Genomic DNA, 25371 nt, shown 5'->3' with positions numbered 1-25371 from the left:
CACTGTCCTTTTTCTTAACATACAATTGAGGATGATGATCACTAGAGCATCATACTCTTTTATGACAAGCTGGTCCAAGTTGGAAATAATTGGTCGCCTATTTCTTGTTCTAATCCAAACTTACACATTTTTTTAAAGCAAACACCTTTTTAATCAAATTTTGTCCTCAAAACACTCCTGCTTCTTTAATCTACAACGCATAATCAATTTCTTGTTTCCACAAGCATCAACATGAAAAGCACAAAAAATCATCCTTCGAAAATGTTAAAATATTAAAATCTCTCAAATTTAAAAAAATAGAAATAAAATTTTAATCAAGCCATGAATTAAATAAATGCAATTGATTAAGTAGAGAACTTACTTTTTGCACAAATTACTGGATTACCGGAAGTGAGCAAACGAAGAATATAGGCTTAAAGATGAAGAAGAGGAGCCTGTCCTCGTTGTCGATGTCGATGAGGATAGAGTATCTCCCACACACCAAAAATACACCTATTACAGCCAACAAATGAGTGATGATTATGACATTTTATATGATTATTATACAATATATATGATAATGTCAGCTGAGTAGCTGAGTAGTCGAAGGGATGTAACCGGTAGAGACCTTTAGTTTTACAAATGTAGAGAGGCATAAAGGTGTATCAAATTAATCGAAAGAAACAAAAAAATAGGAGAAATTAGGATGGGAGAATAGGATCCCCGAGGAGCGCCACGTAAGACACACGTGATCCATCTTTATATACATATACATATTGGTTGTCGTTTGGTTTAACCATAAAAATAATGACAATTTTACATGAATAAGAGCATGATGGATCACGTACAATTGGATAACTCAAGTGGTTAAGAGGTTTCTCCTGCATTATCTCAAGTCATGGTTTCGCTCGGGCTCATCCCGAGATTTCTTAAGAGCATATGCTCATTTGTAAAGATTAAAAAAGAGCCTGATCGATCCATAATGAAGAATATTCTCTATTTAGTACTCCCTCAATCCCATCCATTTGTTATTATTTCTAAAAAAATGTCCAACACGCATTTTAAGATGAATAAAAAGTATAGTTTTATAATTGTTTTTTCAAAATTTTCCTTTTATGAATAGAAATAGGATGTTTAAACTTTTATTCAGATTTTTTTTAATTTTTTTTACAAAACTATAATTTTTATTCATCTTAAAATACGTGCTGAACACTCTTCTAGAAACGATAACAATTGGAAGAGACGAAAATAGTATATTTTACAAAAACTCGAGGTTATAATCTTTTCAACATCAATATTGAAACTACTTTCTATTTAGGTTATTTTACCAAAAACTCAAATTTCGAGATCTCACAATAAAAATATTGAAATTCATAATTTAATTTAAAACAATATTTTCAAATAAAAGAGAAATTATCAAAAATACCAACTTTTCTAAGCTTTTTTTGGAGTTTGACTATCTTCTGATTTTTTTGCGAAAATACCGAATTAACCAAAATCAAGCAGATTTGAAAATAGTTGAATCTAGTTTTTTTTAGTTGCATGAGATTGCATGGAGTTGCAGAAATTTATCAAATGTTACATCGAGTTGAAAAAAATTGTATTTTTGCAAAAAAAATTGAAAAATAATATTTTTACAAATAAGAGGTATTTTTTGTATTTTTTTTAAAATGACAATATTTTTATAAAAATATTTGTAGTATTGGTTTTTTTCAAAAAGGAGGGAGGAGTTAAAAAAGAGTATCTATCATCGCAGCCGGCCATTGTATTTGTTGAATCTGACCTGGCGGTAGTGCTGACGTGGTCCATCACAACAACGATTCATCAACCACTATTAACCGTCCGATCATACCCCCAATTTATTCTCCCCCCTATATCTATTCTCACACACAACGCATATCACCTCCCCTATATATATCTACGCGTCGTCTTCTCATTGGCTGTTCCCCCCACTTAATCAAAGATCGGCGGCAGTCAGTTGAGTTCTCGCCGGAAAATTCTTTTATTTCGCCGGAAAAGATGGTTAATTCGATGGTGGAGAGAGCCACTAGTGACTTGCTTATTGGTCCTGATTGGGCGATGAACATCGAGATCTGTGATATTTGCAATCGCGATCCTGTGTATGTGTATCCATATGTCGATGAATTTGTTGTGTACTGTTTTGATTTGATTTGACTGTTAGTTTGTCTAGTCGTGGACTTGTTTGATGTGTGAATTGGATTACTTGATTGATGAATTGTGTGTTTGTAGAGGAGGATCTGCTATGGAGAGTAGTTAGTTTGTTCAATTTCTCGTAAATATGCGTAGTTTTTAAAATTCTGATTGTGTAAGTAGTTGTAATTGATGTTGGAGAGTTTGTTAGGGTTTAGATAGTCAACATTCTATGGTGATAAAAGTATATGAATTTAATTTTGCAAATCTCTATAGTAGTATGATGTAAATATTATCATTTTTCGGCAATATTGTTGTTAATTATGGTGGAAATGTTGCTACGTCTGTTTTAGATGATATCTATGCATCTTGATGTATTTTTGTAATCGTAAAAGCATATCCGAAGACAATGCCTCGTTGACGTTTGATTGATCAATAATAAGACCATTGTTGACTTGTTTTTTGTCTCAAGTAACACTGCTGAGTTTCATGAGTTAAATGTCGGTTGAGTCCGTGAATTCTCTTTTGTTCCGCTTCGTTGGGAAGAATGGAAAGGAATGAGAAATTGTGAACAAAATTGAAGGAACAATGGAGGCAGTATAGGAGAGTGAAAAGAACTGAGGGATGCAATTTTTGTATTATGAGATTGTGAAGAAAATGAGCAGGATGGACAATGGAGAATCATTTGTCAAGCTGGCAGGTCTGAGTGAGGTCTAGTTTAGATAGATAAGAATGGAAAGGAGGAAGGAATGGAACTTAAATTTTTTCACCCATAAAATAGTATAAATTTCATTTCGTTCGCTTTAATGTCATTCACCCCAACCAAACACAACATCTGTGTTTACATTAGTCTTCTTGCATCTTTTTAGTTTTTGTGTAAAAGTAATATTGTAATAGAGAAAATTTCATATAATTGCAAATTGCTAGTATCATCAAAAAGTATCTCTTGTATATTTGAATATGTCAACGGGATTGCATGCTACAATGTAGACGTGATCTTTAATTTTAGGTGGTATCCGCAGGAATTAAATTATTTGGACAAAAACGCTTTATTAAAATGTAGTTGCAATGAAATATACATACGTCCACGTATATCATTGCTCATTGCTAAACTTGCATCTTATATAAATTAAACTTATTTCATTATTAATATTATTTTCTTAAACGTGGGAAATTTTGCTGCTCTAAGGTAAGTGATGAGAAGTTCAGTAATGATCCCTTGTTGCTCGCAGTAATTGAGCATTATTTGGACACGCAGGAAGATAAGTGGCCTATACGCCACATATACATAGGCCACCATGCATGTGTGTATGCCTTGTTCTTTCTCTCTCTGAGGGGAAAGAAAATTGAAGCTACTTTCATGCACTTTAAGTTTGTATTGTCATGATCTGCACTGTGTATAGTTGATGTAAATTATATTTAGCCAGTTTGCTGGTACCTGTTGATAGTAGGTTTTGAATTTCTAGTTGGAGAACAATGTGCATGCCTGATTCAGCTTAGCATAGGTTAGCAACTACCATCAGTTAAGCTCTCATTGTGCAAAATTGCAACAAAGTGAGATCAGAGCTATTTCTATGTCATGCAACAACTTGAATTTTACTTCTCGTGTTTGTACTGTGATGTTTTAGTCCACTTCAGTTTTTTATCAAGTTATTATACACCGTAATTTTCCATGATATGTCTATTTGATTTGCGTATTTATTTTGTATATATAGGTAAAAGTGAATTTTCATGATTACTAATTTTGTCTTCATTTTTAAATAGGCAAGCAAAAGATGTTGTAAGAGGCATAAAAAAGCGTATTAATAGCAGGAATCCTAGAGTTCAACTTCTTGCCCTAACAGTAAGCTCATTTCTTATTGTTTTTTATATTTTTTTTATCAGCATCGTTTTCTTTCTACTGAAATATGTTGGCAGCATTTTGTACTTAGTTTTAATTAATTGGTTGAACTAATATACGAGTGAATAAATTGAATTGGGTGAGAAATTTGATATAAAGGCTAAATATTTGCCATAGATAGAGTGCTGAAATATTTTTTTGCATGCTCATTTTATTACGGACTTGACTAAGGTGTCTCACTCCATGTATCATTTCTTAGCTGTTGGAAACTATTATTAAGAATTGCGGGGATGTTGTCCACATGCATGTAGCTGAGAAAGACTTGCTTCATGAGATGGTTAAAATTGTGCGAAAGAAGGTATGCTTAATAGTAGAATGCCTTTTGGCTTACTTTGCTTGTGATATATTTTTTTGCAATGCTGTTAACTAGTTTTGCACTTTTTCTTTTCGTAGCCTGATTTTCATGTCAAAGAGAAGATATTGGTTCTGATAGATACTTGGCAAGAAGTTTTTGGCGGAGCAAGAGCAAGATATCCACAATACTATGCAGCATACCAGGAGTTGTTGGTGAGTTACAAAAAATCTCTCGAAAGTTCTTCTCTTTTTCTCAGAAAATAAATAATGAATGTAAATGTGAATAAGGTTTCATGGTTATGTTTGTTTATGCATTCCTATTATATTCCTTTTGTACGTTCTTTAAGTCCTTCCTTTATTTATTGTATTCTACAGCGAATGGGGGCGGTATTCCCGCAGAGATCCGAGAATGCACCAGTTTTTACACCTCCTCAAACACAACCTCTCTCATCATATCCCCAAAACCTTCGAAATTCAGAACCTGGACCAGAAGCGGCTGAGTCTTCAGCAGATCCCGAGTTTCCAACATTGAGGTACTTTGACACTGCTTGACTATTTCTTGCATTAGCGAAGACAAATGGTAGCAAGTTGTTCCGCATATTTTCTTAACACAAGACTGATATTATTAAGACAGTAAATTGATAGCAGTGATAAGTATTGCCCACCCTTATTGATAAGCTTAATCTCTACTTTGCTGATCTATCCATTACTTTGTTCATTTTTTCCATCTAGTTTGACCGAAATTCAGAATGCACGTGGTATAATGGATGTTCTTTCAGAAATGTTGAGTGCGATAGGTCCAGAGAACAAGGAGGTAAATTAATAGCAGTATGTAATTCAATATATTATGTTTTGTGCGATCTCTATCCGTTTTTAGAATAGTGGTTTTGTGACAAGACTTGTGCTTTAAACTACTAGATATTATTGTGTAAATTCTGGTTTACCTCGCTTTTATCCATCATGGCACCAATATAATTTTCTAAATCATTGGTGTGGCTTATTGCACATTCTAATTCATCTCTAAAAATTTTGTTGGATAACAGGGCCTTAAACAAGAGGTCATTGTTGACTTGGTTGAGCAGTGTCGCACATACAAACGAAGAGTGGTACACCTTGTTAACTCGACTTCGTAAGGCCTTGATTTACTGTTTTCTATCACCTGTTTTGTGCATTTTTCTTGTGTCCTGTTATTTCAATTATTTGTGTGGAAGGAAGATAATTTGTTTAAATGTTTAAACTACAAGGATGTTTAAAGTAATTAGGGGTGCCCTCTTGACAAAATTTTCACGAATGTCTAGAAACAAATTTGCCACTCAATTTGTTTTCCATAGTAAGCATATGAAGTGGTGTTAAAACTTTCTGCAGTAGTCCTCCATTATTGTGTATATGTTTTTAAATGCTGCCTCTATTTGTGTAGTCCATTATTGTGTATATGTTTTTAAATGCTGCCTCTATTTGTGTAGTGCCTAAGGTAGGGGTTGTTCCAGAACCATTATGATTTTTTGCAACGCAGTTTGCAGCTTTTGACATTTTTGGTATCATAAAATATTATTTAAAGCCTATCAACTAATTGAAAATTGAGCTGAGAAGATGGGTTGGTCATTCTGCAACGGATGTGTGGGAGACATTAGTTTCTTGTGTAGTGGCACACTGGCAGTCTGTTTTCTTTAGCCGGCCATTATTTTAGAAGAAACTTTAGACGGAGTGGCAATTGATCGAAAAGAAAAGACAGTGATAGTCAATTTGTAACACTCAAATATATAATCATCCACAGTGGATGAGTGATCCACCTTTTCTTCATCCGCAAAGTGTTAATTGCTGTTCTGATATTAATTAATACACAGATACATGTTATCCTTATTCAACTTGAAGTCTGTATTTAGTTATATGCTGGTACCACTACTCTGATTGATGGCAATTATTGTTTGTAGAAGCTTCCAAGTTTACTCTTCTCTCTGTCAAACTTTTTCACTACAAAAGTTGCATAATCCCTTTCTCTCCTATGTTTTAGAAATTGGGTAAAGTTGTTCAAGTTTAGTCATAGTCGTATATTTCCACATAATTGGCTACTTTTTCAATCAATTTGAGTCATAAATCCCTTAACTTTATTTAAACCAAGGCTGATTACACCTGATGCTTAGATACTATCCTTTTGTGAAACTTCTAATTCAGTATAATTCCAGAGCCTTTTCATTAGAATCTTTTGCTCTCAATTGCTGGTTGTACACCATACTTAAGTATACATGTCCACGTCTAGGCAGTACTCTTGGTCAGATTCTCTTTAGTTAGTGGGCTTTGACTATCAAACTTCATCATCCACATTTGCTGCTCTTTTATTTTGGTGAAGTCTACCAACTCCTTAGCACAACCATATTCCCTTGTGCAAAACTGTACATCAAGATTACATAGCTCTGCCGCACTCCTTGGTTTAAAAGTGTTCTTAAATTTTATGCTGCATTATCTCAAATAAAGCATTTGATTCTAAAATAAAGCATTTGGTTTAAATCCTTCATCGTAGAGGTTTATCGTTAGGTCTCTCCAACAACTCCTTTAACTTTTTGCATTCTTTTGCTGTAACAAATTTGTGTTTTTAGCAAAAGCATGAGATCAAGACGTATGCAGTACTATATTTAAATGTATTCTTCAAGTATATAAGTAATTTGAATGATTATAACAGACATCTGGAGCTTTATGAAGGATTTAGTCTGTCAGATTTTACTCAGATGTAGGAATAGTAAAAGCCTCTCTCTCTCTCTCTCTCTCTCTCTCTCTCTCTCTCTCTCTCTCCCTCACTCTCTCGCTCTCCCTCCCTCCCTCCCTCCCTCCCTCCCTCTCTCTCTCTCTCCCCCTCTCCCCCTACCTCCCCTCTCTCTCTCCCTCTCTCTCCCTCCCTCCCTCTCTCTCTCATTCTGAATTCTTTAATTCAGAATAAAAGAAAGGGGCTCGCTTTGACCCGAGGAAGGATAAAAAAATAAGATATAATTCTCTCTCTCTCTAGGTGAGCATTTTGAGCGGAAGGCAGCCTATTTTTGAATTCTAAGTCCTCATTCCATAAGAATCCCATGGAAAAATCATCTACTTGGCACTTAGATTTGAAAAAGACCTAAAATGTAAATTCTCCTTTTACTGTGCTGTTGTTTGATCTAGAGTTTTGCAGTAACGCAGTGAAACCTTTGTGCAATATGGATGAGTATATGCCTCACAGTAAGATTATAATTTTGCAGGGATGAATCTCTGCTTTGCCAGGGGTTAGCACTGAATGATGACCTACAACGTTTGTTGGTAAAGCATGAAGATCTTGCTTCAGGAGATTTAACAGAAAACACCAAGCCTGATTTAGCACGAGCGATTGTGCCAGTGGATGCTCCTCTAATTGATACAGGCGACACCAAACAGAATAATGGAGGGTATAATATTCTGTAATGTTTGCATTTGGTATTTGCAATAACATTTATTTCATGATTTGGAAGTCCAGGACACACAGTGTTTATGTTATCACTTTACTACCCTTTATAGGTGTTACCCATTCTTGTCAAATTCAAAGATCTAAATAGTTATCATGTCGATCAGTTTTTGTTGAAGTTGACTGCTTTCCTTTTTGGTATAATACTTGTGGATGTAGCATTTACTTGATAATTAACTTGCACTGAACGTATGTCGTATTAGTTCAACATTTTAAAGTATTTGCCATTTAGCTTTTTTTTAATCCACAAGTATTTTAATTGTGATATTCACATAGTTTTATCAGAACAAATTATAGATTGATATCTGACCGACTTGGCAGATCCACCTCTACCGCTGATGCTGGGAAACAGCCACTGCCGTCTGCTGCTACAAATAATGGTACACCAACAAAAATGGTGGACCTTTTGAGTGGAGATGATGACTTCAGCTTAGCTATTGTTCCAGTTGGGGAGCCTCAGTCATCTGTTCCTGTATCTCAGCAGAATGCCCTAGCTCTTGTTGATATGTTTCCACAAAGTAATGCATCGACAACACAAACATATCCTTCAACACCCCAATTGCAACAGCCCCAGAATTTTCAATCTTCACAATCTTCATTTTATCCTAATGGAAGTGTCACTAGTAATGTGCCACCACAATATGGGCAGGCCCCCTATGCTCAAGACAGGAATCCTGTCTGGAATGGCCAGATCCCCCAACAGCAGCAGCAACAGCAACCACCTTCACCAGTATTTGGTAAGTACAATACTGTTACAGGTAGATGTCCTCTACTCTACATTCTGTCAATGTCCACAATTAACAATCACCAGGTTTTCTCCTGACCCACGACAAAGTTCATCTGGCTTGGCAGTTGTGAATTGTGCTTATTGTGAGAATGTAGAAATAGAGGATTTTACTGTGATGCTACTTTGAAGTTTGAAACTTTTACACTTTGCTCTTCCAGGTTCTCAAACTGGTAGTTCATTACCGCCACCACCTTGGGAAGCTCCTCCGGAAGCAGATAGTACCACTCCAAGTGTAAATCCATACCAGCAGCCGATGCAATCTTCTGCGGCAGGGGTTGTACATTCCCAGCCGATGCCAGGTAACATAAATCCTCAAGTCTATCAGGCTACAGGAAATAACCAGCCGACAAGCATGTATCCTCATCCGGTCAATGGAGGGAATCCTTCAGGATTTAATAATCAGAATATGATGCCCAATCAAATGGGAGGGTTTTATCCTCAACAGATTCAAGGAGGTGGATTGATGGCTATGCATCCCCAGCAGATGCAGTATGGACAAATGGGTTATATGCAACCTCAGCAAATGTATAACAACCAGATGTCAGGGTACGGCCAACCAACAGGCTATGGGTACGGGTACGGCCAACAACAAAACAATCAGTTCCTTGAACAGAGAATGTCGGGGTTATCTGTAAGGGATAATGGAAGCTTGAGTAGTTCAGCTTATCAGACTACTTCATCATACGTACCATCCGGAAAGCCTTCAAAGCCAGAGGATAAGTTATTCGGGGACCTAGTAGACATTACAAAATTCAAGCCTGCGAAGACCTAGTAGACATTACATTTAAGCCTGTGAAAACTACTCCTGGTAGAGCTGGAACCATGTGAGGATTGTGACTGGTTTTGTACATTTTACTTTATTTTATTTGCCAACCTTTTTCTTTATTTTGATTATCTTTCTTTTCAGTTATATTGTTTTTCGAGAATAATATAAAATTACACATTCCATATTGGATTATTGTTGGCCTGGTTTTGCCAATGGAAAGACTGTAAATTTTAAGAGATTTTTATCCATTTTCCAGTTATTATAAGAAGTTATGAAGTATGATAGATTTGAATAAAGAGTTTTAATCCATCTTTTATCGTATTCTTTCTGTAATTCATTTTCACCAAGTTAAAAATAGTATTTTTTTTTGTTCTCATACTTCGTATTTTTGTTTTGTTTTGTTTCATGGGTAAGCCGATCAGGGCCCGAAACAATGTTCATGTGATGTAATTTTACTGCTATATAAAAGTTATACAAGTTGAAGTTGATATGTGAAATGAAGGAATTAATGTGCGTATACATTAAAATTAACTGTAGCATGCTAATATTGTAAATAGAGGTGGCCAAACGGGCGGTTAGCCCCGCCCCGACTCGTCAAATAAACCGTATCAACTCAACTCGTAACGGGCCGAATCTAACTCGGCACAATTCGTAAAAAATAACGGGGCGTTTATGGGTTCAGTTTCCAGGATTCGGTAATCGGCACGACACGACACTCTTGACCGGCACGAAACACACGACACGGCACTCTTGACCGGCACGAAACAGACCTGACACGCGAACCCGCTCGATTCATTGGACCCGTTCGAACCGTGAACCCGCGAACCCGCTATATTCGGTCAACCCGTTCGAACCGTTAGAACACACACGCGCCTGCACGTTCAAAAGCTGCCGACACGTTCTTCCTTTCAACTCAGTCTGCAACTTCTGCAAACCTTCATGCCTGCATTCAAAACTTTTGCAGTGAACAACCTTTCTTCTATGTAACGTAAACCTGAGCCTCTAACGTCTCTTTTCTTTAATCTCTCAAGTCCAACGGCTAATATTTTCTCCCTATAAATTTTGCACCAGTTTCATTTTTGTTCCACATGTCACAAAGCTCTCTCTCTCATTTTATCTCACTCTCACAATCTCTCATCTCTCATTCTCTCTCACTCTCACAATCACTCTTCTCCTCGCTCACTAACTCTCGCTGTAAAAAAATTCCGACGACCTTGTAATTATTCCGGCGATCTTATAAATTTTCCGGCGAAAAAATTAAAATGGAAGAAGGAAGGGGCACAGGCACAACTTCATCACACGGTTCAACTCAAGCAACAAGTATGAGACCACCTCGACCCCTACAACCTGGTAAGTTATTATTATTTTTTTTTATGTTTAAAAAAATATAATTTTGATTATTATTCATTTTTTATGTTTTAAAAAATGTAATTTCAATTATTATTATTCATTTTTTATGTTTTAAAAAATATAGTTTCGTTCGACTTTTAGTATACTTAGTTTTTTATTTTTTTGTTTTCAAAAATATTTGTTCTTTAAATATATTTTTCTGTTGTTTGCTAATAATGCGAATAATTCAAATATATACTTATTTACGTGTTTTCAAAATAATTTATATATATGGTTATTATTGAAATAATTCGAATGTGTGAGTTTGGTGTTTCAAATTTTGTAAGCCATCCGAATTAAAAAAATTATTTTTAATTTTGCAGGTAGTGCTTCCAGTGCAAGACATCAATCACATGTTTGGAATTATTATTCAAGAGAAGCAATGGAGGAAGATCCGAATAAATTTAGAGTGTTTTGTTTACTTTGTATTCAAAATGGTCGAAATCCACAACCTTTTATTCACTCTAAAGGCTCCGGTACGGGTACACTTGATCGGCATTTACAAAAACATCACGACATTACGAAGCAAAGTCACGAAAGTGGAACCGCGCGGGGAGGTTCACCACAACAAACACAAATGGGTGGTTTTGTGACATCGACTCCCGGTGGAGGTATGCCTTTCGTCTATAATAGAGATAGAATGATTGAATCTTTTACTACTTATGTTACACTAGACGAGTTACCTTTTTCTCACGGCGAGAGTCCGAATTTAGAGCATATGATTAAAGATCAATAAACCCGGCATTTAAAAAAATTCCTAGGAATACACTTAAACGTCACACACAAAAATAATATTATTCTCAGCGAGCACAATTAATTGAATATTTTCGTGATTTTGATGGTATGGTTTCTTTAACTAGTGACTGTTGGAGTTCAAGTCAAGGTAAACCATTTATTTGTGTTACGATTCATTGGATTGATTCCGAATATTTTTTACAAAAACGAATAATTGCTTTTGATGTTATGGATGAGTCACACACCGGTTATAACATAAAAACAAGAATAGTGGAAACAATGAACGAATTTAATTTATTTCACAAGGTGTTTACGATTTCTTTGGATAATGTTTCGGCAAATGATAAAGCTATTTATTATATTTCACAAGATATTCCTACCGTATTAGATGACGCTTACTTGCATATTAGATGTTGTGCACATATACTTAACTTATCAGCACAAAAGGGGCACAAAAGGGGATTTCACAAATAACAACTTTTTTATTACCCATTAGAAAAATAATTAAATATTTACGTATAGCACACACATTAAAGAGACAATATAAAAAATTATGTAGAGAAAACGGGTTACTACCCAAAAAGTGGGGTATTGATTGTCCCACGAGATGGGGTTCGACTTATAAATTACTATGTGATGCAATTAAATATAAGGTAGTTATCACGGAGTTGTATAATTCCGATCCAAGAAACCAAGTGGAGGATAGATTGATTGATGAATCTCAGTGGGCATTGGCAATTAAGGTACGTGATTTGCTTGAGTGTTATGCACATGCTACTAAGATTTTTTCTTACGTTTACGAACCAAATGCACATCATGTTATTGTTGAGTGTGTTAATATTGTTACTACTTTAAAAGAATTTGAAAAAGATCAACATTTTGGTTCAATTGTTGTTGATATGAAAATTAAGTGGATAGAATATTTTACTGAATTTCCTTATGTTTATGGTGTTGCATGTCTTCTTGATCCCGGTGTTAGAAAAGAAGGTTTAGAAAATATCCTAGAACATTATTACATGGTGTTATGAGTTTCATATAATCATATGCTTTATGTAACTAATTGTTTAGATTTATTACATCGTCTTATAGATGTATATACTCCAAAAACTCCAAATCTTGTATCACCTAAGACTAGTAATACTAGTAGTAGGTTCAATAGTAAAGTGATGGATATCCTAACTAAAAAACAAAAGTGTAGAATTTCCACTACTTCTGCACCTACAACTCCTTTTAGCATGACCAGAGAGTTTTTTTCTTATAATTATGAGTTAGATGAGCATTTTTCAATACTAACATGGTGGAAAAATCATGAGAACCAATTTCCGGTGTTAGCTAAAATTGCGAGGGACATTTTAGTAGTTCCCGCCTCTACAATTGCTTCTGAATCCGCTTTTAGTGCCGGTAGAAGAGTGTTGGACGAGAAGAGATCAAGTCTATCGCCGGATGTGGTAAAAATATGTGTTTGCAAAAAGGATTGGGATCAAGCCGCGAAAAGACAACAAGGAAAAAAGACGACTCGGATGGAGAAGAAGAAGTTTGGATGACAATGGACACATCATCGGAATCAGACATGTCAACAACCGAACAATAAGAACAAGAAGAAGAAGAATTTGAATAAATGAAATAGTAAAATGATAGAATATTTTAATATTGCATTTTTTAATTTTCTTTTAATTTGTATTTTGTTCAAAATGTAAAATGCGGTTTGTTCCGTTTTTTTAGAGAGGAGTCCTCTCAAATCAATTGTAATATTTTTGTAATTAATAAAATTTATAGAGGTACCGTCCTCTTTTCTTTTATTTATTTTAACACATGTTGATATTTAAAAAGATAAATATTTAACATAATTATTATTATTTATTATTATTATTATTAGCCGCAAATAATAAAAGTAAATGATTCAACAACCATTAGTTTTATTATTATGATTCAACCACATACCGAAACCACTTACAGGCTACAGATTACAGCCTATAGATTACAGCCTACTATACTGACTGACATTAACATGACACTTAAATTCTTAAAATAACAATTGCTCAAAAATAAACACTATCAGACTCGCATAACTCGGCAACCCGCCGACTCGCCCGGCCAACACGCGAGCTTGTATAGCTCGTACAAATCGCGAGTTGTACGCGAGTTTAAGTATTATGATTCGGCACTAACTCGGCACGGACCGTAACATTGAACGTGCCGACCACGAATCTGCTGATACCAAAGCCGCCCCGTCGGAAAACCGGCCCGGCACACACAACACGCCCGTGTGGCCGGCTCTATTTGTAAATATATATTAAAAAAAGGCAAATAAAAAATCATCAAATACCTCCATCCATCCAGTAATTTGTGACAAGAAATAGAGGGTGGTGGTGGCTGAGGTTAAATAGAAGAAAGGACAAAACATAAAGGGGCCAAAAGAACAGTTAGTTACCCGAATAATCTTGTTCCAGAAATTGTTAGCCTTGATTTGACCCTTCTTCCCCAGGTAAAATTGGAGGGGAGGGGGAAGAATAGAAAGGATGGTGCATATACTGGTGGAAAGAGCCACGAGCGACTATCTCATTGGTCCAGATTGGGCCTTGAACGTCCACATCAGTGATTTTTGCAATCGCGATCACCTGTACGTTACATGCCTGTTTGTGTATTTACATTATACCTTCATTCTATTGTTCTGTGTTGATTTCTGCATTTTCAACCAACCTTTTCCTCTATATTTTCTTTCCACCTCATCAAATGTTTATTTGCATGCATTTCAGTTTTATATATAACAACTATGTATTGTGATGCTTAATTGCATTTTTACCACTTTTAATGGGTTAATGACGCAGCGCCTCTTGCTTGCCTTTCTTATTGCTGTATGTATGTAATCATTTGCTTTGATGAACTAAACATATTTCAACTCACTTTTTTTGCGATTTTGGCAAATTTCTAAATTTGTTAGCAAATAATTTCTGAATTTTCATTGTCAGGGTGGTCTATTCTTTCATGTGCTGTTCTCGTGTTGTGCTCTTTAACTGGAAAAACTTACATCCAATTTTTTTTCCATCAATCAAATTTAACACTGGAGCACACTTCTCGAGTTACCATTTATAGATAGTTCAAAGTAGCTGGTTTCATTTCGACAGAGTAGCTCGAACTATTAGCCTTCTAAACTACATATGAAGACATTAAGTCTGTAGTGCCTTTTCTCTAAACTAGATTATGTTATGTACCATTTTTCTGCATAGTGACTATAAATTAAGATGCAAAATTGCAAATAAAGATCTAGGATCAATGCCTTGTCCGTAACAGAATATTACATTGTATTTATTCCTTAATATATGCAATAAATATCTGCCTGTTAATAAAACAAATGTTTCAATCAATAAATTATCCTAAATGAAAGCTATATAGATAACAATGAACTAAAATCTAAAATGTGCCTACATGGCACATAGTTATAACATAGAGCATCTACAACGCTGATGGTTCAAGTTGTCGTTAGCTAAAGTCGTTTCTCATTAGAGCACCCCGATGTCTAAAATGTTACTAGCATTTCTTGTTTGTCTGGGTTAGTTTACTAATAATTTATTCAACCCCAGACCCACAAATTACATGCTACTTTTTTGTTCAATTTATTTTATATTAAATATAATATATACGGGTGCTGATAACGTTGTACAAGTTGTTTAGGATTGAAGACAATTTCAAATAAAAGTTGTTAGAATTACACTGGATAAAAAGAATGTAAAATAAGGACACCATTTTAAGTTGTTTGCACTGTAGTTGATCTTATAAGGCCATCTCCAGCACTACTCTATTTTAAAACAACTCTATCTTCAGATTTTCGCCTTTTTCACTTAATATCACTATTTATTTGTTCAATCATTCCCTCAAATTTTACATTGAATTTATCTCTATAATACAACAATGTGAAATGTAAACAGAACTTTAAACAAAGAACAAAGGCACATGTAGAAAGACAATATCTTTAAAGTTGTGAGCACACTTGATAATAGAAAGGTAAAAAGTAACAAAGACACATGTTTAAGTTGCGATTACAAATTTTTACAATCCTTTGTTACCAAGTGAAGGGAAGAAATCATATCGCTTGCACCACCACTGAACAATCAGATTCCAAGATCACTTTTACCCAAGGCTTATGATTCCTTGTCTAAGGTATGCTTTTGCTGTTGCAACAACGTTTTCCCCAGTTGATTGTTTCTTCTGTCAAACTCAATCCTTTGCCCGCATTACTGCCCAACTTATAATGCGGCTAGTTGGCTACTTTTGTTGCTTCGTTTACACGGTCTTTCACATGTGCTATCATAGAAATTAATCTATCCCCTATAAATGTTGTTGCGCAATCCCTAGTATTCCCCAACACCATACAGCGAAAGGGCAAATAATCAGGCTAAAGATGGTTTCTACATACAGAGAAAACACTCTGCATAAGGACACACTTGTGCACCAGTTGGATCACCGCGGGAACAACACTGAAGCAGCTCTCCAAACCAGATTTTAACCTTGGGAGGTACCTTAAAATTCCAAAGGCTCCTCCAAAAAATTAGAACAATAATCCGAGCTCCACCTTATACTACCAACTTGAATAAAGTTGTACGCACTTCTTTTCACTGAATGAAATCCAGAGGGCACTTTGTTTTATTGAAGCGTGTATCATAGTACAAGTATTGAACCAAATGCCAAGATTGGGTTGTGCATCAAGGTTATTTGAATATTGTACCTCAACCCAATTGTCATCAAATTACCAATCAGGCCTATCTAATTATTGAAATTATCTTGTTCAGCCCCTTTACCTGTTTTGGTTAAAACCATCTATTTTGAAGTTTTTAGTTCAACATCTGGACTTTTTTAAACCTTTTCAGTGAAGTTCTTATCAATAGGACCTAATGAAAATAGAGTCCATAGTATGATAAAAAATTCGAACAGACATTCTGTTTATATACAACTAGCTGATTAATTATTTTTCATTACATATAAGAAATATATCAAAATATACATCACAAAATTCCTTTATTAGTCGAAGCAGAAGCTTCTTCATCCACAGTGGCTCAAAGTTGAAGAAATAGGGAAAGTTGCTCAAAATATATTTACTAACATTGCTAGTGTCATAAGATCGTTTTTTTTATTCTTTGATAACTAACAAACGTGACGCTAATCTCAAGTTGTTTATAAGGTACCAGAGTTTTATTTTGACTTCATATATTTTCACTCAAATAAGCAAGTTTGTTAAACACATTTCGAATCCATATATTTATTTGGAAGATAAATTTGTCATATTTATTTAAATAAATTTTAAAATGTTACTATCATCCAACAGGCAATGAGGACACTTACATGTATATGATGGTGGACTTAACATTAGTTGCAAGAGTTATCTGCATGACTGCATTCCTGGTTCAGCATATTTAGTTTCTTAAGCAATTCATATAAAATTTATGTCCAAAATATATTTTATTTTTATCACGGGTTAGTTTTTCTTTTGTTTTATTAATATCTCTATTTCTGATCTGTTTTTTTTTGCAGGGAAGCAAAGCATGTTGTCAGAGGCATAAGAAGGCGTCTCGGTAGCAGAACTCCCAAAGTTCAATTTCTTGCCTTGGCGGTAAGTTTCAGGTTTTCTCTTTTCTTTTTGAATTTATCTATGACCAACATGTTAGAATTTTCGACATATTTGATCAAAAGTTCTTCAGGGCCAATATACCATGAAAGGGGCATTAACCATTTAGTTTTGTCCAAACTAATATCTCATTGCGGATTTACTTAATGTTACGGTCTCTATGTTTTAGCTCTTGGAAACACTCATGGTAAACTGTGGGGACTTTGTCCACATGCAAGTCATTGAGAAAGGTGTGCTGCATAAGATGGTGAAAATAGTGCGGAAAAAGGTAAAGAGTATGTTTTGGGGCTTCCTTCTACCGTGAAGCTTACTATTACTATTCTGCAGTAGTATTCTTATGTATATCTATTAGTAATAATCAACAATTTTAAATAGTTACAAGAGTCATGTCTCAATTAGTTTAAAATAGTCATGTCAAAGCTAGCCAATGTTGAGGCTCTACTAATACTTCACTTGCACTAGTTTCTCATTATGCTGCGGTCTCTTATTGAATCTTTTCTTTAAGTACTCTATTTTGAGAATGTCTTCTCCTGCAATCTATATCTTGTCTCCTTTCTATCTATTTAATTTCTGCTATTTCTCTTCTATATCTATCTGTATCTGTCACCAATCTCATCTATATAAACTCTTGTCTCTATCTCAATGTAATAGAACTTCTTTTTCTATTCTAAATTAGATTGTGATTCCTGACAGCTTTGTTCTTCTCTCTTGCAATACAATTGATATTTTTTTACCCTTTACTGCAGCCTGACTATCATGTCCGAGAGAAGATATTAATTCTAATAGATGCTTGGCAAGAAGCTTTTGGAGGAGCAGCATCAAGGTATCCAGAATACTTCGCAGCTTACGACGAAATGCTGGTATGTTATACAAGAGTGTTGTTTAATATCAGTTTATGATGTCGACAAAAATGTCAAGAATAAACTTCTATACATCCCTTTGTAGGAAGAAGAATTTAAAAAAAGTTCAACAGAAATTGGATGGCAAGTAAATATATGACATGTTCGTTGAGGATAGCTGGATGTAACATTATATAAATAATTCAGCAAAAGAAAAACATAAAAAATACTGCATGCATGCCTTAACCTTGCTAATTAAAAAGGGATATGCTACTTGATAGCCTGTTACAATAAACAATTGGATTTGAAACTCTATAGAACTAAACCTGATAATTAGTTATACTTATTTTAGCACTACTTTTATGGATAGCACCTTAGTCTTTTCATACAGTGCCTACACATACTATTCACTTAATATAGTGCATTTAAAAGACTATGAAATTGTGCAAAACAACAACGTACGAGATTCTTATATACCATCTTACTATATGCCACAGGTCGAGGCTGCTGGTTCTAAGGGCATTGTGGAACGACAATGCCATAAATTAAAACATTAGAGGAAATTAAGCACTGATTTAACTAAAAATAAATTGATAACAGAGGAAAAGACATTTATTGAAAGACATAGTTTTTTTATTCTTTTTAAAATTCTTCTGTAAAATAGTTTAATGGCAGGAATTAAAATCTATGTCCTCGTTTGTAAAATAAAAAGACTATGTTCTCATACGCGTGCGTTTATAAAAGTGTAAAATATAAATGGTTACATTTTAATGGGATTGTTTTTACTTAATTCAAAATGGCGAAATAAAGGATAAGGAAAATGTAATATGCTTGGGTTTCATGGTTTCTCCAATTCAACATGTCTTGTTAATCTATTTTGTCAGTTTAAGTTCTACATTTTGTTGAAAATTTATGAATATCATTTGCTCCATATTTTTTGTCTCAGTATCTGGGGTTAGTATTCCCAAGGAGATTTGACGGTTCTACGCCTGTTTTTAAGCCACATATTCAACCTCATATATCATATCCACCAACTATAAGAAGTCAAGAAGTCGGAAAAGAAGATGCCGAGTCTTCTGCTGAGCCTGATTATCCAATATTGAGGTTCAATACTGTGCTCTTATGTGTATAATATTCTTAAACATTTACAGAAATAGTAGACTCTTTTGGTTGAAGTACCTAGGTTTTTAATTTTGTGTTTTCTAGTTTGTATTTCTTCATACTTCCCTACGAAGATTGTATGCGTAAGATTGCACTAACATTAACCTTACACTAGTATTATTAATTTCCTGAGTCAACTTTTTAATGAGATACTAGTACCCAAATTTGTTTAGAATTATTGAAAATATCATATGCTAATATGCAAAAGTTTTAAATTGTCACTATTTGTTTATTAGTTCAGATGCAATTGCCCGTGTTCTGGCTTAACATCCTTCTAAGTTTTTTATTGCATGAGTAATCCAGTATAATATGTCTCGGCAGTGGTTTCCGGCATCAAACTTTTGTTATTGATAAATAGTTAATGTACACAGCTCCATACAGACCGTTGCTCACTGTTGCTGATTTTAATTCACCTTTGCTCATCAATACTATTTGTTCTAGCTTGACAGAAATTCAGAATGCACGGGGTATTATTGATGTCCTTGCAGAAATGTTGAGTGCAATAAGTCCTGAGAACAAGGAGGTCAGTGTTGTATTAGATGTTTCCTTCATGTTTTGTACTGTGAGAAAACATCGGAAATATTATGAGTGACAATGTGCAGAACTCTTTTGTTTACAGGTTTTTTTGCTTACAACACCACAAGTAATAATTGGATTTATAATGTGGCTTAATTAATGAATGATTTGTCTGTGTGTTTTGATATATCACGGCACCTGTAGTAGTATTCTTTCTCAAGATTTCAACAACTTACTGAAATTTTTGAATGTCATGTAACAGAAACTTAAACAAGAGCTTATTGTTGATTTGGTAAAGCAGTGCCGCACATACAAGCAAAGAGTGGTACATCTTGTTAACTCAACTTCGTAAGGCCTTGCTTACTTTTTCTCCAAGTACTTGGTGCATTTTTCCAATAGATTGCCTTTTTTTCCAGATCTCACTAGTATTCTTCCCAGAAAGGTTTTTTTATATAAATTTAATTTAATTTGATTAAATTACTAAAAGAGAATGGTAGAAGTCCCTAATGATGAAGAAAAACGTTTAATTTAGGATGTTCCCAAGAAAGGTGGCATTTAAATCGGCAAGGAGGTAGTCATATAATTTACTGAGGGTGTGCCCTTATACGGTGTTTTTGTTAAAAACTTTTAGAAAAAAGGATCTGTCAGTAACTGTGTTTGATAAATTAGTTTGTACTTTGTATGTGGTGCCAATTTTTTATTTAGGTATAGAACAACAAGTGAATATAAAATCCTATTGGTATGTTTTCAATTCCTTGCTTTTGGTTGGTGCTGAGCGTTTTATTTTCCAAAAAAAGATGTTTCTCTACGTAACAAATATCAACTTCAGGGAGGGTAGACATAAATTGATCACTAGAGAATCATTTCCAAGATGCGGATTGAAGTATACAAGGTTCCTTTTATGGACACGGGAGACACCCTTTTCCTCTGAATGTAAAATTCCAGGAAACAGTTGTATACTGATGATGTTGACATTAATAGATTTAAGTAAACATATACGTAGTAGCACTAGCGCTAGCACGACCACCACTGCCACCAATCCTACTACTAGTATGACCACCACCACCAGTGAGATGATAGTGTATGATTATTTGCATCTGAGGAATGTTGTGAGATACAAAACAAAATGACTTGATGTTTTATTTTATTAATTGGTTTATTTCTAAGCTGTTTATGCTCTAAACTTATGTTCGTTTGATGATATTATTGCAGGGATGAGTCACTACTATGTCAGGGGTTAGCACTGAATGATGACTTGCAGCGATTGCTAGCTAAGCATGAAGAAATTTCGGATGGAAATTCAGATGCAGGAGCTGTGGGTGCTCCTCTAATTGACACGGGAGATGGCAATGATGCGGGGTACATGTTTTTGTACTGATATTACTTGCAATCAAATACTCCTGAGTAATCAAGTTTTTCATTCTTAATTGCACTGGAACCGATCTGATCCATTTGATTATATTTTCACATTATTTTTACATTCAATGTTGTCCAATCCTTGTCATATTCAAAAAGTGAGAACTTTTTTTGCAATTCTTCACTAGTTTTGCATATGGATAACAATATTTTTGTTATAAAGTTGTGGGTCTAGGTTTACAATGTCATTTAAGTTTATCAATATATTTTCCCAGCCATCTGGTTAAGGACGGTAAAATAGATCGATAGACAAGAAGGATTTGATTCAGAAAAGAAGCAGCTTAGGATGTGAGAAGCAGATAGACTTGCAAGAGCAGTCTTAGGTCAAACCCACAAGAAGCATTAATTTAACTATCACATCATCCTTGACAAAAAAAACTATCACATCATCAACACATGTGATCAGACCTAGGATCAATATAAGCTCTTGCATAAGAGATCAAGGCACATTGTCACTACTTGACAATCACTAATTTTTCAGCTACCTTTACCAGGACCTAGTTTCTGATACATAGTCTTGATTTCAATTGTAGACCGTGGCGAATATAATGAACAAAACTTTATTTTTGGTGTCCCTTTACTTAGAGTTTTACATGTGATAACAAGTTCAACTGATGGATTCTTAAAAAAAGTCTTTTAACTGATCCTAACATGGTTGTTATATCATACCCACATCCAGAGTTGCTGAAAATAGATTACCAGAAGCATCGGGTAGTGCTGATCCTTTGATTGACCTTTTGAGCGGAGACTTTGGCCCATTACAAGCTGAGGATTCACGAGCCCTTGTTAAAGTTGAGGAATCTCCGTCAAATGATGCTGCACCTCAGCAGAATGCCCTAGCACTTGTTGACATGTTTGCAGAAAATAATGCTTCAACATTGCAGCAGCCTCCGAATAATCAGATTCCGGAAGACCAGCAGCCGCCTTTACAGGATAATGGTTGGTACAACATACATTCACATTATATTCTACTAGATTTAGGCAATCAATATTCAGCATCTTTTTCTCTGATATGCAAGCTTAGTGCTTTCGAAGTGCACAACATTTAAAGATATAGTTTTGGATGACTGAGTAATACTGCATTTTAATCTACAATTTTAACATGTGAAGTGTTTTGACAGGCAGTACCACGTTTCCTCGACCACCATGGGAAGAACAGCCAGGAGCAGACTATAATTCATTGGCTGACGGCACATACCAACAACCAATGCAAACCCCTCAGGTGGGTTTTATAAATGGTAGCATACACCCTCAAGGATTTCAACAAATGGAAAATGGCCTGGCAGAAAATGAGAATATTCAACCAACCACACAAGGTCATCTTTCAGCTACAAGCAATTCTGATAACATGGGAGAGAGGTCTTGGCATCCATCGATGGGTATACATCCACAGCAAATGCAGTATGCTCAAATGGCTTACATGTATCCTCAACAATTGTATAGCAACCAAATGTCCGTGTATGCCTATGGCTATGGCCAATTTCAAAACAATGAGTACCTTGATCAGAGTATGTCCAGGTTATCCGTAAATGATGGAGTCTCAAATGGTACAGCTACTCAACCTACTAAGTCATATGTACCATCAGGAAAGCCTACAAAGCCACAAGATAGGCTTTTTGGTGACTTAGTAGATATTAAAAAGTTCAAGCCAACTAACAGCACTCATGCTAAAACTGAAAGCATGTGAAAGGAGGGACTGGTCTCACAATTTACTTGATCTTTCCTTGCAAACTCCTTTTCAGTTTTGTTTTGATAACACATGATGTATTCATATGTACATTGTAGAGGCCCATTTAACTCTTTCATTATTTTATTAAAATGTTGTTTGAGTTAAATGTATGCAAATCAGAAGTGCTAAACAAATTTCTGGTAATTACAGATAAATGTGGTATAGTACATAACAAAGAGAGCGTAGAATATGTCCGAAATGTACACAATTCATTAATCCGTGAGTTTAAATAATATTTGTACCCGTCACTGGCTATAAAGTAAAAACTCATTCTTATAACACAGAGGTCATACACATACGGATATAACTCTTTACAGGACATACATTGCATTCCACAAGCATGCATTCAAATTTTACGATAGCTGAAGTAAGACTATATGCCCGGATGAGTCTAGCTAGGTGATAAACTCAAGATATCCTGATATATAGTACAAAACAAAGAGAGGGTAGGATACGTATAAGGAGATGACCTCACTTAAAACACCAATGCCGACGCTCAGTAATTAACTCCAAATATTGAAAGTAGAGTTCAAAAGAAAAAACAACGGACAAATATAACAACTGTATGAGGTGACAAAATCTTAGCAGGTTCACAAAGAACCGACTGTTCCGAATATTAAACTCCAATCCGAAAACAAACAAGTTTTCACTAAGAAAACGAGCTCGAACACTACTCAACATCAAGTTTATAATATAAGTTATGTAAAAAGAAGCAGAAATGTACGTGAATGCGTGAGCCGTGAGAAACTTTTTAACATTATACGAAAAAAGTGTCCTTCCCTCTGTTTAAAGCACCTGTTAACTGCCAAAATTTCACGATTACAACACTTGTGCATGGCCTAATACATGCCAAATTTTCATGAATGCATACACCTCCGCTTAGCCTAATATTTTCCAAAATATTCATAATTGCATACACCTCAACATACACATCTAAGAACTCTAGCTTGAATACCTTTGGGATAGAGAGTTCATTACTGAGTATTGTTACTCAACCCAATTTTAAGAACTCGCTTGAATAACTTATACATAGTTTTGTAGTGTGGAAATGGATAATTGTTGTCTACCATTTGCTGGATACCAAGACAGTGAAGAAAAGCAAATGGAAAGTTCACTATTTCATAGTAGAGGTGATCAGACTGATGGGATATCGAGGCCCAGTGGTACGCAAGAAATCACTTGTGTTCATAAGTATCATCTTGACTGGGAAGGAAATAAGGACCGGGTATATAATTAATGTTACATTAATCATATCAGAATTAGGCCAACAACTAGGCCTATTTGAGAAGACCTAAAACCTTGAATATTAATTAATTTCGTAATTAATTAATAAAGGATAAGTCAGCTGATGAGATGAGTCCTAATGTAGAAATAAATTCTTGTAGATTGGCCTCCAAGGAACCTGTTGGGATAATGAATCAATTTCCTACCTCTTAGGACTCCACAGTCCATTCTAAATCTGAGACTTGCCCACCAAGTCTCCTAACCCAAGTCCAATTCAAGAACTCCCAAACATCTATATAAGGGGCCTCACCCCACAAATCAGAACTACGTTTTTGATTTGATCTTTGACAATCAACAAGGTACGTAGGCATCTTTTTAAGGTAGATCGAGTCACGAAACACAAGAGCAGTCAAATCGAGTCTCGAAACTCACGTTCCTTAGTAATAAATACAACAATTAATATACCTTAGTTTTTGATCCATAACATTTGGCAGTGTCTGTGGGAAGACACAACAACAACCATGGCGAGAACACGGAGAACAAGCAGCGCCCTTGAAGGAGGAACACCCGCGGGGACAACCCAAACGATTTCGTCAACCGTGGAGGTACCTCCGCATTCAACCTATGCCGCCACCCAAGGAGGAGCCCAGGTAGGGGCAACTGAACCTCAACCTCAAGGGACGATTCCCTCGGCTCCTCAAGGTACGGAACCCCAACTTCAATAACTACATACACCTGTGAATTCTCGACCCATTGGGTATGAGTATTCAACTGTTGTGACCACTAACCCCCCTTATGGGATGCCCCTTTACCCCGAGGTTGGAGGAAGTGGACATGCTGGACGGAGTGAAGCACGTGGGCAAACACCCCCTACATACAAGGTTTGGCTCCTATCACGGAGGATCAGGAATTTTCCGGTCCTTATACTGAGAGAGACTCCGAATCTTCGGATGATGAAGTGGCCCCAAGAAGGAGACGTGCTGGCAAAGAGCTGATGGCTGATGGTAACCAACGTCCTAGGAGCACCCGAGGGGTGAATCCCCAAGAAGTGCAGGAGAGAATCAAGGCCCATGAGGCTGAGATTCAAAGGCTGAAGCGCGACTTGGAGGCACACCAGGCTCCCAGGCCCCCATTACCACCTAGGGGGAGAAATCCTCCTCCAATCATAGACCTGGATGGTCCGTCACAAAGAAGGGCCGTAGTCCCGAGAACTGATCCAAGCAATCTTCTTCCCCTTGGAGATCCTGATGATCCTACTCCACCATTCACTGAAGAGATAATGAATGCCCATATCTCAAGGAAGTTCAAGATACCCACTATCAAAGCTTATGATGGCACGGGAGATCCCGCTAATCATGTCAGGACATTCTCCAATACACTGTTGTTACAGCCCGTGAATGAC

At 35.6% G+C, this 25371-nt stretch overlaps 2 protein-coding genes across 2 annotated transcripts; both read left to right on the top strand.

Annotated features, from left to right (window-relative positions):
• The first annotated feature begins 1847 nt into the window (after positions 1-1847).
• LOC141670779 (TOM1-like protein 9) lies at positions 1848-9649 on the top strand. The gene is made up of 10 exons (XM_074476777.1): positions 1848-2099; positions 3895-3973; positions 4230-4328; positions 4424-4537; positions 4700-4857; positions 5057-5138; positions 5368-5453; positions 7549-7731; positions 8109-8524; positions 8733-9649. The coding sequence occupies exons 1-10, from the start codon at positions 1999-2001 to the stop codon at positions 9344-9346; spliced, it is 1932 nt and encodes a 643-aa protein (XP_074332878.1). The 5' UTR covers positions 1848-1998; the 3' UTR covers positions 9347-9649.
• Positions 9650-13849: 4200 nt separating this feature from the next.
• LOC141672527 (TOM1-like protein 9) lies at positions 13850-22881 on the top strand. Its single transcript, XM_074479144.1, has 10 exons — positions 13850-14084; positions 16991-17069; positions 17254-17352; positions 17831-17944; positions 18870-19027; positions 19526-19607; positions 19863-19948; positions 20813-20959; positions 21696-21955; positions 22138-22881. Exons 1-10 carry the CDS (start codon positions 13984-13986, stop codon positions 22701-22703), a joined length of 1692 nt encoding a protein of 563 aa, XP_074335245.1. The 5' UTR covers positions 13850-13983; the 3' UTR covers positions 22704-22881.
• The last annotated feature ends 2490 nt before the right edge of the window (positions 22882-25371 follow it).

This window comes from Apium graveolens, chromosome 7 (assembly GCF_009905375.1).
Source record: "Apium graveolens cultivar Ventura chromosome 7, ASM990537v1, whole genome shotgun sequence".
NCBI classification, from domain to species: domain Eukaryota; kingdom Viridiplantae; phylum Streptophyta; class Magnoliopsida; order Apiales; family Apiaceae; genus Apium; species Apium graveolens.
Note: the sequence above shows the minus strand (reverse complement) of the source record. Positions and strands in the feature narration are given on the sequence as shown.

What these genes read in the sequence shown, in the direction of transcription:
- LOC141670779 (XM_074476777.1), top strand. Translation starts at nt 1,999, where the DNA reads ATGGTTAATTCGATGGTGGAGAGAGCCACTAGTGACTTGCTTATTGGT. An exon ending in ATTTGCAATCGCGATCCTGT is followed by an intron (nt 2,100 to 3,894) that starts GTATGTGTATCC and finishes ATTTTTAAATAG; the next exon opens with GCAAGCAAAAGATGTTGTAA. An exon ending in CCCGAGTTTCCAACATTGAG is followed by an intron (nt 4,858 to 5,056) that starts GTACTTTGACAC and finishes TTTTCCATCTAG; the next exon opens with TTTGACCGAAATTCAGAATG.
- LOC141672527 (XM_074479144.1), top strand. Translation starts at nt 13,984, where the DNA reads ATGGTGCATATACTGGTGGAAAGAGCCACGAGCGACTATCTCATTGGT. An exon ending in TTTTGCAATCGCGATCACCT is followed by an intron (nt 14,085 to 16,990) that starts GTACGTTACATG and finishes TTTTTTTTGCAG; the next exon opens with GGAAGCAAAGCATGTTGTCA. An exon ending in GGAGATGGCAATGATGCGGG is followed by an intron (nt 20,960 to 21,695) that starts GTACATGTTTTT and finishes ACCCACATCCAG; the next exon opens with AGTTGCTGAAAATAGATTAC.